This window comes from Polypterus senegalus, chromosome 14, assembly GCF_016835505.1.
Source record: "Polypterus senegalus isolate Bchr_013 chromosome 14, ASM1683550v1, whole genome shotgun sequence".
NCBI classification, from domain to species: Eukaryota; Metazoa; Chordata; class Cladistia; order Polypteriformes; family Polypteridae; genus Polypterus; species Polypterus senegalus.
This window is the reverse complement of record NC_053167.1, coordinates 26,484,131-26,498,885: the sequence shown is the minus strand read 5'-3', so window position 1 is coordinate 26,498,885 and position 14,755 is coordinate 26,484,131. Positions and strand designations below refer to the sequence as shown.

At 36.5% G+C, this 14,755-nt stretch overlaps 1 protein-coding gene across 2 annotated transcripts in view; it reads left to right on the top strand.

Moving 5' to 3' along the window:
- Window positions 1–209: 209 nt before the first annotated feature.
- Window positions 210–14,755, top strand: part of LOC120514558 (eggshell protein-like) — a 29,391-nt gene continuing 14,845 nt past the window's right edge. The window contains exon 1 of one of the 2 annotated variants that reach the window (XR_005630486.1): window positions 210–363. Coding sequence is in view for 1 of the 2 variants with exons in the window: in XM_039734994.1 (XP_039590928.1) it covers window positions 1,340–1,390 (51 nt within the window). In the remaining variant the exon portion in view is untranslated. Of the gene's footprint in view, window positions 364–1,125; window positions 1,391–14,755 lie in introns of those variants that run through there. The other variant, XM_039734994.1, reaches the window with a different exon arrangement.

The window sequence follows — 14,755 nt, the reverse complement described above, 5'->3', positions numbered from 1 at the left end:
TTCTAAATATGATCCAACATACAACAAATGGAATTTTACGTTAGTATTTGACTGACGTACTGAGCCGGTAAGTGGTCACGTGACAAAAGAACGAACGACTCGAAAGACTCGAGGAATGAACTAATCGATTCTGTTTCCGGCTCAGACTGAGTTGGTTAAACTTATTCCAATACAGAATCTATAGGAAGTTGCGCAAATGCGCATGCGCGACTGAACGAATCACTCCTACGATACGTCTCGTTCTTCCCGAGTCACATTAAAGATTCGTTCAAAAGGAAGGAATCGTTCAAGAACGACCCATCACTAATACCAACAGCTGTCTTACCGTACGCAGTCACACTTCACTGAACCAGACTTCTCAAGGTAGGTCTTCTGCTTTTAAAGCGATTGCTTGTCTGCAGTATTATAAAAAAAACAAAAGCATCGGCAGCAGATGGAGGGAAGTTACTTTTTGCGCAGGTATCCCTTTCTTAACAGGAAGCGACGGCATTTCTTTAATCTTTTATTTTCATTTCGGCCTTGACATCCTATTACTAGTACATAAATATGTTTCCGTTTTTGTAAAGCACTAGTACGTTTGCAGCCGTTGGAACTGGATGCTGCTATTACAAGTGACTGGACAGATTGGCATACAGTCCGCGAAACTTGGTAGTGAAAATGGACGCTTCTGGACTGTGCGCGCCTATTAGTATGTAACTCCACTTTCAATGTTATTTCCTCAAGAAGACTTAAGTATTTGGCAGCTGTTGTATAATAATAATGATATTTGTTTTGTTTTTTCATTTCTGAGTTTCCTAGACACCCCAAAGGTAGAATATCTCACAAAATATGTTTCCCCATAAAAACAGAAAATCCAGGATTAAGATTACGCAGTGAAATTACGCAACTGCTGTGTATGGCGTTGCGTTATATTGTTAATTCCTTTAGCGAAAACTATTGCAATGGCACATGGTAAAGCCCTTACTCGCCAATTATATTTTCAGTGTGGCATATTTAACAATTATTTAGATCAGTGGTATATCGTTGTTGTGGAGCGAGGGTATTTTCGGCACTTTAACCACAGATCTTTAAAAGCCCACCTTTTCCAACCCCTCCAATGGATTAAAGCAGTCAGCCCCAGCCCTTCTCACTCCAGACTGCGCGAAGTCTCCTCGAGTGTACCTTCCACTTCTCCCGCTTTTTCAACTAACACATACCTTGAAGTTCGGCATTAATGCGGGATTAAAGCCCCTTATAAGTACTGAAGCTAGCGATGCCCCGATTCAGAGAAAAGCAAGTCCAGAAGTGATCATAACGATGTTACTGGCGCTTACATTAGTGAATTTGTGTTTTAAAGCAGATGCCCATCGCTGCCGCAACAGGAAGTAAAAGCGCATTTTTCCAATCGCACGTAAGTAGCTCAACGGAGTAACTTTCTTTGTTTTAAGTTGACCTGGAAAAAAATGGCCACATCTTTAAATTTGGCCGTTGTCTATCCTAATTGCTTCAGCGGAGTCGGGGAGCTATATTTGTACCTTTATCCTCCGTAAAATGGGTTTATTTCGGAAGGAGATAGCTTGAAAGCAGGATTGCAGAACTTGAAAGATGAGGTGTTATCCTTCTCAAGCGCAGCATTCCGATGCTATTAGAAAAGTATGGACTTCCCGTTAGGAAACTTCAAGTGGACGCCCATTTAAGCATAGGAATTAAGTAGAATCGGGCCAAGGAATTGGGAAATGAATTATTCAACTCCACACATACTCTGTTCAGTTAGATATGACATAGCGGTCTTGTATTTTAAGCGAAGTGATGCTTGCCTGATGTTTCTGTCTTTTATTTATCCTATACAAATTACTACCATCTGTAGAATCGAGCAACAATTCAAAGGCGGATCGCCCGATTCTACTTAATTCCTATCCTTAAATGGGCGTCCACTTGAAGTTTCCTAACGGGCTTTATGAAACTTCTCTAACCGGAAATGCACGTAAACAGTGGAGCTGAAGTCCGCGTGACCCAACACGTGACCGCAATGCCACACCTTGTCCCACTCCGGAGCCTCAGCAGAACGGGTTGTGGAAAATGAAAATAACACGTGACTTGTGGTTGATGTGACACTAGGCACCGCAATCAGTTTTTGTTACTGTAGCGTTACCGTAAAAGTGAAAGTGTATCTGTTCCCAGAATCGTAGCTGGAATTGTTAACAAATTAGGGACCCTTGAAAGAACATGTGCTATTTTAGGGGCGCTTGGCTCCTGATTATCTGCGATAATGGCTTGTGCTTTGCACTGCGTTGTAGGGATGAGCTTTGAAACGCTGTTAGTTATTTAATATTCTGTAACTTCACAGAGAAGTATATCTGTATATTTTATCTGCTTTTGTGTTTCTCACTGAAGGGCGTTTTAGAGTGTCCCCTATGTTTCATTTCTATTACTTTGTGGTTGTTTTCACAGCTCCACTAGGATTCAGTAAGTTTTATGCAATTTTCAGAAATAACCCAGCCAGCAATTTATTGTGGGTCCCATATAGGTTTATGATGGGGAAAATAAAGGGTCCCATCAGGGTTGCCTATCTGGGACCCGGCTTATTTTGTTCTCAGTCTCCATGCAGGCCCCTTGTTTATCAGCCCACACGGGTAACTTACAGGTGAAACGTGGGGAAAATGTGGGACCTTTACAGGCAAACTGTTTTACACCAGTGTAGAGCCTTTTGTGGCAGGCAACATTAATTTTATGTGGATTCAAATCAGGTCTGTGGTTGGTCCAACATGGGAAAACTAGGAGGATGTCATTCGGGCCCTGTGAATAACCATATCTGCAAACTATGTTAAAGCTGTGCGGGTCCCATTATGAGACCTGGCACATTCTCCAGATAAATCCATTAGTGGAGTAATTTGTGGGTATAGATAGGGCACAAAATTATGGATGAAATGAATCCCTGTGATCCTGTAGCAGGTTGGTTAATATATGGATGGATGGATGAATCCCCTTATCTATTGATTTTATAAAATATATCTTTTCATTATTAAGTTGATTGGTTTAGTTTTAATATTTCTTGAAAGCACATGGAAAACATGTTTTTGTTATATAATGTGTCACAGAACATATTGTTTCAGACATTAATTTATTTTCCAATAAAAATGTATTCATTACTTTGAAATAATAAAATGTAAACTAATTTTTACAAAAACAGTTTTAAAAACATTCAGCTACATCATAAAATGAGCAGCTTCTTCAGAGTGAAAAAAACACTTTATTAAAAAATGATATACTTTAAAGGCAAAAATTGGCATCTATATTAAAAAGTTTAGTTTTTGATCTATATTAGTCACATCATATTAGAATATTTAACATTTGTTTATCAGAAAAACATGAAAAACTCCAAGGCAACAGCCTGTGAAAATACAAAAAAAACAACAACAAAAAAAAACATTATTTTACTACAATATACCAAAGAAAGAGCACAGCTCCAAGGCAATAAAATACAGCCTGAAAACAAACAATGATGAAATTGACATTGGCTTGAAACATTCTCAGCTTTCCAAGCTTCTTTGCTGCAAATAACACTGAGCTTTTAAGACACAATTGCCTCCATGGTCCCGGGCACCACTGAACCACTTAGAAACAGCTTTTTTTGCATCCTTTCGATTTACATTTGTAGTTAATGCATTGATGTTTAGTGCACCTTGTCAGTGGAAATGAGAGAGAAAAACTTATTTTACTACTTTCCATAAACTGAAAATATCAAGATCAGTGACAATATATTTCCTTTAATTAGGTATTGCATGCTTGAATACAGTTAAGCAAAGCTTTCAATCAGCCTACCCCCCAGCCCAGCCACTGGCTTTAAAATATAGTTAAATTATTTAAAAAAACAATTATTAAAAATGTGTTTTCATGGAAATTATGTTGGTTTAGAAGCAAATTGGAAAGTTGGGAACTCTGTACAGTGTATACTTGGCTGATGATGCCAATGAAAGTGGCATGAAAAATCTTGTCACAATCACAGGTGCCCAACCCCCAACTTCCCCATTGGCTTAAGGTAAAGATTGGTAGAGGATTCACTGCCTGACCATGCAATATCTTCACAGTGGACCTACACCTCAAAAAGCTAAAGTGCTGGATCACTTTGAATCCGCTGCTGATTGGACTGCTTTAAATGTACAAAAAATGCAGTTATGGCCTTAAAAAACTTACCATAAAAGACTTCAAATATATGAGGCCTTGAAACTGCCTTTTACCATGTCTTCCAACAAAGTTGTACAGTGATACAGTTGTACAGTGCACCTTTTTTAGCCAGATCATTAATCACAACAAATGCCATCATTCTCCTGGTTGCTTCATCTACAGTACGACCACCCATCTCACTCAGGACACTCACCTACATGAAACAGAATTCATTTATTAATGGTTATCGATGATCTGTTATGCATTTATTAGGTTGTCTGCTAGCTAGTCGTCACAGATGTTTTAAATGTCAGATATGCACAAAAACTATGTCTGTACAGCAATATAGCTATATGGAGTATGTACTGTAAATTATGAGAATATGACACTGTCTTGTTTTCATAACAAAATGGGAACAACTCACCATATTCTTAAGAGGTTCTTGGTCCTTTAATTTTTATTCCATGGCCTGGACTTCCTCTTCAGTTTTAAGAGGAAATCTTATCCCTTGTGGTAGAGATGGAACTGAGTATGTCCTTTTCTGTTTTCTAAGAAGAGTCTGAAGCATTCTTCCTTGTATGTTCAATGCTATTTTTATGTCTTCAGGCACAGTGAGAATCCTAACCAATAAAGTTTCACATGGTGAATTCAGCGACTCATTCTGTTTAGTTGTTTGGAATGTAGTAGCTTGAGGTGCATTTGCAGAGGATTGTGGTCTTTTATCAGATTGTGCTCTGTTTATTATGGGTCCAGAAATTAGGGTCTTTGGAGGTGGCTGTCTATAATGTTCATATTCTTCATTTTCAGACTCTGAACTCCAGAGGGTTCTTGGCCTGGGAAATATGAAAATAAGAAAAAATATATCATGTAATCTCAAACCATAAATAAATAACAAAAATAAGAAATGTTATAACCCTGGAAGAGCATTTTTCATTATGTTGGTTATGAATACCAAGTTATCTATAAGAAAGTAAGTGAAACAGCAGTTAAAGACAGCATTTTTTGTAGTTTTCAAATCTTAATAAAACTGATTATTTTTAAAATGTGACAATGCTAGATATCCATCCTATTACTTGTACAGGTTTGTCCTTGTTGTATCCATGGCTTTTAACTATGAATTGAAATATTTTTTTGGACAACCTGCACCTTTTAAACACACAAAGGAAAAGTAATGGTTGACATAAATTCCCAACAGAAATTATTTGATCATTGAGGAATTGTTTACCACTCTGGAAGTTTCCTTTTTCATTGTATAAACAGAAAGTGAGCTTAGCTTGTAACTATGAAATGAAGGTCACATAACATATACAACTAAATACTGTATGTTATAGAGTCTGCGGTAAGACCTTATGTCTATGCTAATTGTGTCTGAGCTCTTGAACACTGTGCTCCAGGGTGAGGGTCTAGTAACCAGTAACAAATTCAGGTTAAGTAGTCAAGAGGAGGGAATGGATGTGTTGGTGAGGCTGAGTTCAAGAAATCAGCTGCAGGTATTAAAACTGTCAATAATTGATACATATTATCATATACATTATTCTATTATCAGGAAATATATCATCACTACATTAACTGCTGATGCTTAAGTACAAACCGGATTCCAAAAAAGTTGGGACACTATACAAATCGTGAATAAAAACTGAATGCAATGATGTGGAGGTGCCAACTTCTAATATTTTATTCAGAATAGAACATAAATCACGGAACAAAAGTTTAAACTGAGAAAATGTATCATTTTAAGGGAAAAATATGTTGATTCAGAATTTCATGGTGTCAACAAATCCCAAAAAAGTGGGGACAAGGCCATTTTCACCACTGTGTGGCATCTCCCCATCTTCTTACAACACTCAACAGACGTCTGGGGACCGAGGAGACCAGTTTCTCAAGTTTAGAAATAGGAATGCTCTCCCATTCTTGTCTAATACAGGCCTCTAACTGTTCAATCGTCTTGGGCCTTCTTTGTCGCACCTTCCTCTTTATGATGCGCCAAATGTTCTCTATAGGTGAAAGATCTGGACTGCAGACTGGCCATTTCAGTACCCGGATCCTTCTCCTACGCAGCCATGATGTTGTGATTGATGCAGAATGTGGTCTGGCATTATCTTGTTGAAAAATGCAGGGTCTTCCCTGAAAGAGATGACGTCTGGATGGGAGCATATGTTGTTCTAGAACCTGAATATATTTTTCTGCATTGATGGTGCCCTTCCAGACATGCAAGCTGCCCATTCCACACGCACTCATGCAACCCCATACCATCAGAGATGCAGGCTTCTGAACTGAGCGTTGATAACAACTTGGGTTGTCCTTGTCCTCTTTGGTCCGGATGACATGGCGTCCCAGATTTCCAAAAGAACTTCAATCGTGACTGCCTGACCACAGAACAGTCTTCCATTTTGCCACACTCCATTTTAAATGATCCCTGGCCCAGTGACAACGCCTGAGCTTGTGGATCTTGCTTAGAAATGGCTTCTTCTTTGCACTGTAGATTTTCAGCTGGCAACGGCGGATGGCACGGTGGATTGTGTTCACTGACAATGGTTTCTGGAAGTATTCCTGAGCCCATTCTGTGATTTCCTTTACAGTAGCATTCCTGTTTGTGGTGCAGTGTCGTTTAAGGGCCCGGAGATCACTGGCATCCAGTATGGTTTTACGGCATTGACCCTTACGCACAGAGAGTGTTCCAGATTCTCTGAATCTTCGGATGATGTTATGCACAGTTGATGATGATAAATGCAAAGTCTTTGCAATTTTTCGCTGGGTAACACCTTTCTGATATTGCTTCACTATCTTTCTGCGCAACATTGTGGAAATTGGTGATCCTCTACCCATCTTGGCTTCTGAGAGACACTGCCACTCTGAGAAGCTCTTTTTATACCCAATCATGTTGCCAATTGACCTAATTAGTGTTTATTGGTCTTCCAGCTCTTCGTTATGCTCAGATTTACTTTTTCCAGCCTCTTATTGCTACTTGTCCCAACTTTTTTGGGATTTGTTGACACCGGGAAATTTTGAATCAACATATTTTTCCTTTAAAATGATACATTTACTCGGATTAAACGTTTGATCTGTCATCTACGTTCTATTACAAATAAAATATTGACATTTGCCATCTCCACATCATTGCATTCAGTTTTTATTCACAATTTGTTTAGCGTCCCAACTTTTTTGGAATCCGGTTTGTAATTATAGATCTTACCTTCTTTTCCGAGGTCCTTTCTCGGCTTCTGAATCAGTATGTAAATCTGATGAAATCTCTGCTTTTTTTAGCTTTTTCTCTGGCCTGTGCATAATTCTCTATAAAACAAACAAAATTTTCATTGAGTAAATGATGATGGTGAGCAAAAGGGTAAAATATGAAAGCTAAAATAAATTTTCATTTAATTTACCTGCCTCTTCCAAAACAGGAATGTTATACTTCTTCCAGTTTGCTTCAGGGCTAGTGCATTCTCTAATACCTTTATCAACATTCCCAGATGGCCAGAAGCATGTATCTTTTTGTGTTCCATGGAGCCACTTAGTAGAAATGATGGCTGCCTCTGTGAATTCCCACAACTTCATACCTGAGCTTTGCAGTGCTCAGCAGCAGTAACTTCACAAAAAGAAGCAAAGAGAGTGAGAAAGAGTCAGAGAGAGAGAGGGAGAGAGACAGCACTACTTTATGTGCACCTTCAGCAATTGTGAAGTTGTGGTAATGCAACAAAAGAGTTTTGAAATGGTAACAGAATCATCTTCCTAGACATATCAGCTACTGTCTTTACATGCAGCTGGCCAGAAAGTCCGGAAACGCTGTTAATCCCCAAATATGAAGATGCAAGAGGATGGTTAAAAAAGGCTCATGTTTGTCAAAATACTGACACACAAAATGTATTTCTCCGGAAGGAGAATGCAAAATGTTCTTAACAAGTGCAACTCTGCCACTGTGATGATAACAGTTGTCTCCATTAAAACAGGAGATGAAAGTGTCCATTTCTTTGTAATATTTATAATGTGAACAGGTCACATATGCTGGTAGTAAAGGTCCTGACAGATGTCTCCTTTCAAGTTTATTATATCCACCTCTGTCTTTATGAGTAGCAATACATTGTCTCTCTTTTAAACGCCTCACAATTTGCTCAACAGGATTTTGTGGCCTTTTCACCATTCTATTAAGTTTGCCCAAGAAATTCTCAAAAAGGAAAGCAAGAGACATTGTCTAGGTGTCCAAATTTTTTTGCATCTTGTGCTAAGTGAATCAAGCAATGCACATTATGCACCAATAATTCTTTGCCATAAATAATGAGCAAATTCTCAACAAAATACTTTAGTAACATTTTGAAATAATCACAATACTCTGCACAAAGACTAGGACTCAGAAGGATCCTCACTGAAACAGATAAAAATAGAAAGTTTAGATACTTGTCATTTGATGACTTTTTAAATAGTACAACAGGGCCAGTATACAGCAAGAAGTGACACAATTCAGTAGCTTTCCAATGTGAAACACTGTAAGATCTTGGTGTTCTGGAGAAGTTTCTTGGAACGTACTGCCTCACAGATTTAAACTTGTCTGAAATTCCACTAAGAATACCAGTAGACACCCTGCATGTCAGTGGATCCTTTAGCTACAAAAATATTAATTTCCTAACAACTCCCAAACATATTAAATGCATATAATCAAGAACAAATGTGGTTACTAACCCCATACCAAGATCATTTAGTGGAGAAATGCCAATATTTTGTTTGACATTTCTGCAAAATCACAATCAGTTCTCAGATGTGCCGACATTTCAGTATACAGTATGTCATTCTACCACTGACATACAACCCTTTTTGAACACAGTGCTCACAAGAGTTGTACCCCATGTGACCTTTGACACATTTAAGAAATCCCCTTGCTGATGCATCACAAATAAATGCATAAGGTAGAGAAATTCTGAAGTTTTTTCCCTTAAAATATATTCCTTCTTGTTTGACAAATTTCAAATCATCAATGAAGACCTGTAAATATTCATTGACAGAACAAGGATTAGAGACTCCAGAATATAATCCAATTACAAAAACAGAGCTAACCGGTACATCATTTAGCTTTCCAAGAATAGGCCATAACTGCACATTTGAGCTTTTAAATAGTGGAAGTCCATCTATATTTATTTTAAAAGATAATACATCAGGAAGTTCATTAAGTTCACAGTTGCCCAATTCAGAGAAAATTGTGCTGGCAAGATCAAAATGATAATAGCTTCCCCCTGCAATCTGCTGGACTTCAAACCCTTGTGTTGAAAGTAAAATTCTTGGATCCTTTCGGAAATCCAAACATGTTTTATTAAGAATTTTCAGACACAGCTGTCTGTGAAATATTAAACTTTGTGGCCCATTCAGCCAGTTGACTCTTAATATCAATGTTGAAATTTGACATATTGTCAGAACTGTTGCTATCACTAAGTACATGTATTATTACTAAGTAATCAGTAACATCTGAAAATTCAGGGACATCCACATAAGGTTGCTCAGGAAAATCATTTGATGACCCTCTGAAACTGGATGGCATGTCTATTTGGTGATGCTCATCAGGGACATGAAGTTGCTCCTCATGTGTGATCCTGTTATACCCAATTGTTTTCAAGTGCTCTTCAACACTAGCTCTGACCTTTCTGTGTTTGGTTCGTGGACAGCAAAATGTCACCTTCCATTGCACAAACATCATCTTAAGAATATATCATCAATACAGAAAACTGAGTGTGGCTTAAATAAAATTTGACATAGTCTAACATGTACATAATATGTACAAAGTCTAAATATGAATCCAAAATATTCAGTTTGGAATGGGTGTAAATCAAATACAGTTTCTTTCTAGAGACTGTAAACAAAGCTTCCATAAAGACACCTAAATACATGACAATCAGAACAAACCAATCGTTTCTCAATTTAAATACAATTAAATACAATTCAGAACCTCACACAGCATCATCTCCATAGTGTTTTCACAAAGGAAATGGTTGCATTATTGATTAACCAGCTTCACCTATAGATCTGTAAAATTCCCTTTGCCCCTACTCCCCCAATACTGTATCACTGGCAAACATTGTAAATGCCTTGTGAGAACCGATTATATTTTAAAGCAGCAAGTAAGGTTGAGCTAAAAATTGAAAACAATTAAATTCAGACTTGTCTATTTGCCATGCAAGATTGGTCATATAATTGTTCATGTAACGTTTTCATTGTTATCTAAAGACATTCATTTTCACTGCTGACAAGGGATGTTTCACAAAAGTACAGTCCAGTCCTACTATCTCTTACAAATAGGAAGCTGAAGTTTCATTCAAAGCTATTGTTTTAACAATTATATATTAAAAAAAAGTTTCTTAAAAACTTCAGTGTTAAAGCTGCCGAAATGCTTTTTAACAAAACATTCATTTTCAACCCATTTTTTACACCTTTTACTAAAACATCATCATTATTTTAACTGTCACTGTGTCAAGTACCTTAACTTTTTTGTTTGACCAAAAGTCAATGGAAAAGTATTCACAGTGCATCAATTTTTCCACATTTTGTTATGTTACAGCCTTATTCCAAAATGGATTAAATAAATTTTTTTCCTCAGAATTCTAAACACAACACCCCATAATGACAACGTGAAAAAAGTTTACTTTTAAAAGTAAAATGAATGTCTTAAAAAGTTAACTTTTTTCACATTGTCATTATGGTTGTGTTGTGTGTAGAATTCTGAGGAAAAAAATTAATCCATTTTCAAATAAGGCTGTAACATAACAAAATGTGGAAAAAGTAATACGCTGTCAATACTTTCCGGATGCACTGTATATATTCAACTGAACACTGGAAAGCTAATGAAAATGGAAAAGTTTAAAAATACGGTAGGCAGGCAGGCATCCCAAGGGAAAATTCACATACTCCAGCAGCAGCATACTGATAAAAACAATATTAAATTTAAGAGTGATAAAAATGCAGGTTAAACAGACAATAACTTTGTATAATGTTAATGTTTACAAAAAAAATAACATTTGACTATCCTTTTGTTTTTGCTTAGATTCTGCCATGCATATAGAGATAAAGGAATTACAATTCCATAGTTAAAGTGGGGTTACTATTTAATTAAAATAAAGCTTTTCTTGCCTTTTTCTGAAAAAGTTCTAATGACAGCATCATATTAACTGTTCTAGTAATGTTTGATTCATTACTCAGTTTGTCCAAATCCACAAGAAGTTATTTAGACCTTGCAGACCCTCAAACTTTTTAATCAGTTTGAGTTTGCTAAGTGCTCTTTTTACAGAGATATAGAATGGTTTAAAGTGTTTGAAAGATGGCACATACATTTGGAAACAGATCACCAAGCCTGTATTCTGTTAGTATGTTCAGCGGATCTAATGGTTTTAACTTCACATGCAAAAGAGCAGCAAATTGCCTCAAAATATTTTGACCAAAGCCATTTATCTCCCCAGTACTCATGTTTTTGGGTATAGGTGTGTCTCTTAGCTTGGTTTTCATTTCAGGGGAATGTCTGGTTGGCAGAAACTCTTTAATGAAGAACACCTCTGAAAAGACTCCTCTTAGACTGTAGATGACTATACATAGGATCCACTGACTTCTGTGTGTTCAGAGCAGGTAGAACTGTGGTGCTCCTTCTCATTTTGAAGAATGTCAGTTTATGTATTTCTCATTTGGTAGACTTCGTGGCCAACCACTGCATTTCTGATCCTCAGCCTTGTCCATTTGTTTGTGCTTTTTCAGAAGAGCCGAGACAGTACCTTTTGAGTGCTTGGGAAAAGTCTGGGTTATGCAGAATGCCCATTTTATATCTTGCTGCTTTGATCACTTTTGAATTGATGATTTGAAGGTTTAACCATTAAAGATGTAATACCTACAAACCATGAGGGTTATTCTTCATCCAGTTTTATTGTTTCTGTTTCAGATAATCAGTTTGGTTCAATCAACACCTGATGTCATTGATCATTTATCATGTTATTTTTGTTTAATCACACACAGGGTAATAGACATGCTAAATCATCAAGTGTTTATCTCAAAGGTGGTCTGTTATTCAGTATTTTACAGTATTCAATAACAGATACTAACATTTATCTGTAATATTTATTTTTTTGGAAAATTAATGCTTGGATATCTTTGTTGTTTACTACTGACACATTTATATAGAAGACAAAAAAAATCTTACACAATAACACCGCTCCGGGTCACACCTCTTTGTAAGGTAAATTAAGGATTAAAGTTAATAATTCAATTAGGACCAAATTTGGTTAATTAAAAATTTACATGGGAAAGTAATCTTAAAAATTCTCCTTTGTCAAAATGCTCTGACACCCTTAAACTATACAAAAAAGAGTTAAACGTTATCATTGGCCACCATGAATCTGAAAATAATTGTGATGCCTGTAATAGTTTTCTTGTATTTATAAATATGTTTAGTCAAATTAACTCCTTATTTACATGTTTCTATTATTGGCTTATATGCAGCAAACTCATTTGTGCTTTGCTGTGTGTCTTAGCCCTGCAAAGAACCTTGCATGTGTGCCTCTTTCTTGCCTTGCACCCAGTGCTGCTGGGATAGTAATAGCATAAGTATTTTACTTCAGTAAGATAAGTATTGCATTAGGTTTACTCTTTACTTTTAAAAAATAATTGGACTACATAACACACATTACTTTTAACGTCTACCCTACTGCTCTCAAGATTGTTATTGATTATAGCACTGTACATTCAACTCAACAACATAAATTGAGTGATTTATCTGATTTGTCTGAAATGTTGAAACTGTTGAAACAGATTATTTCTGCCAGAAAAAGGAATAATGCGACCACCCAAATATTTGTCTCTAGAAAAATTCTTTGTGGAAACGTCTACCTGTTGAAACTGTCTATGAAACAAATACATGCACAGGTTGACTGAGTACAACAAACATGTGCAGACTACAATGTCCTTAACAATAATAACCTGGCTATGGTTCAAAATCAGATATTTCAGAGAAATCTACATCTGTTAACCAGGTTTTTCAGGGCCAATAACCCAATTTCTATAACCGGAATAAGGGTTTCCGTTGCATTTTAGAAATCGGGTTTCTGTGAATAACTAGGCTATTGAAGTGCATGTAAACACACTGATGGTGTCAAATTATGGAAATAGAGTCACAGAGTTATAGCTCCTTTAGGAAACTACATGGTGCCACAGTACATACAAAAAAGGTAAAGTTAATCAAAGTATATGCAAAGTTATAACTAAAATGAAAGTAAATATTCATTCCTTGTAAACCAAGGTCTTGGTAAAAAAAAGTAGTACAATATGAAGGAAAATGTTTAAAGGTCAGAATTTAGTCCTATCAGATCATAACAGTAATATCCCCCAGTTTCCTAATTCTAGATACATCCTTACTATCATGTTTTGTTGTTTTTTAACATTTTATTTATTTATTTTTTTTTTTTTGCTGATATTTAGTCGGACATTGGTGACATAGTTAAGTGTCACTATTTTGGTATTTGGTATCCACGATGCCACCATTCAAAAAGGTCAAGTGTTCTGTGTTTGATGTCATGGGGGCATGATCACATGGTTTGGGTTGTCATTTTATTTTAAGATGATTCACGTATTCTGTAATCAATGGCACTTTCATAGGAAAGCCCATTTAGCTTAATTAGAAGAAAACTCAGCTCCTGGCAGTTTCTTTTTGAGGTGTTGCCATCTGTGGGCTTTATCTCTTATTTGCTTTGACTATTATGTTCAATTTTGTTATTTTAATTTGACTGTTTCTGTGCATCGACCTAAGCTCTGTCGATATTTTAATTCCTGCATTGCAATTTTGATTCTTCCACATTTTTTTTGGATTAAAATGACTTTATTAGACAGTTGTTAATGTGTTTATTAATTGTGAATGTTAAGATTTGGTCTCTGGTATGTTACTATTAATTTTTAAATTGATCTTTAAATTAAAGATATGCTGCTGTCATATAATCTCAACTGCCTTTTAGACAAGTTGAACCCTTGAAAGATTTCCCAGGGTTAGTGAATAGGAGCAAAAAGATCTGAAAGCTACCCTAAGTCTATAACATCTGGGATTGTAAGAAATTCTGTAGAAGTGGGATATATTAAATATTCTCATACTCAGCTGGTAGCACTGTTACCACCATTGCCTAAGGGACAATGTTAACACGTTGTCACACGAGCAGCTTGTTTCAAGATTGAAAGTACGAAGTTTCAGAGAGTGGATAAAAGGGAGTTAGAATGGATTCAGAACTGGCCTGCCTCCACAAATGTAGAATGTTCGATCACTTTTAAATAAGTTGGATGAACTTTTATATCTGATGGTGATTTGTAGCATTTTTTGCACTGCGGAGAGCTGGCTTAAACATCTTGTTTCAGATCCTATTTTAATGTTGGATGGGTTTCGTCCGATACTATCAGACAGAAAGAAAAACGCAAGAAGGGGACTAGAGATTTAGACGAGTAAGTCATGGCAGAAAAGCAAGCACATTATAATTTAAACTAAAATGTGTGATCCAGACATTGAAATACTGACTTAATTCATCCATGTTATTGCCTACAGAGATAAGTTGCATCATTCTGATTAATGTTTGTTAACTTGGCAACTGAAATGATCCACTCTGTCACCATTACT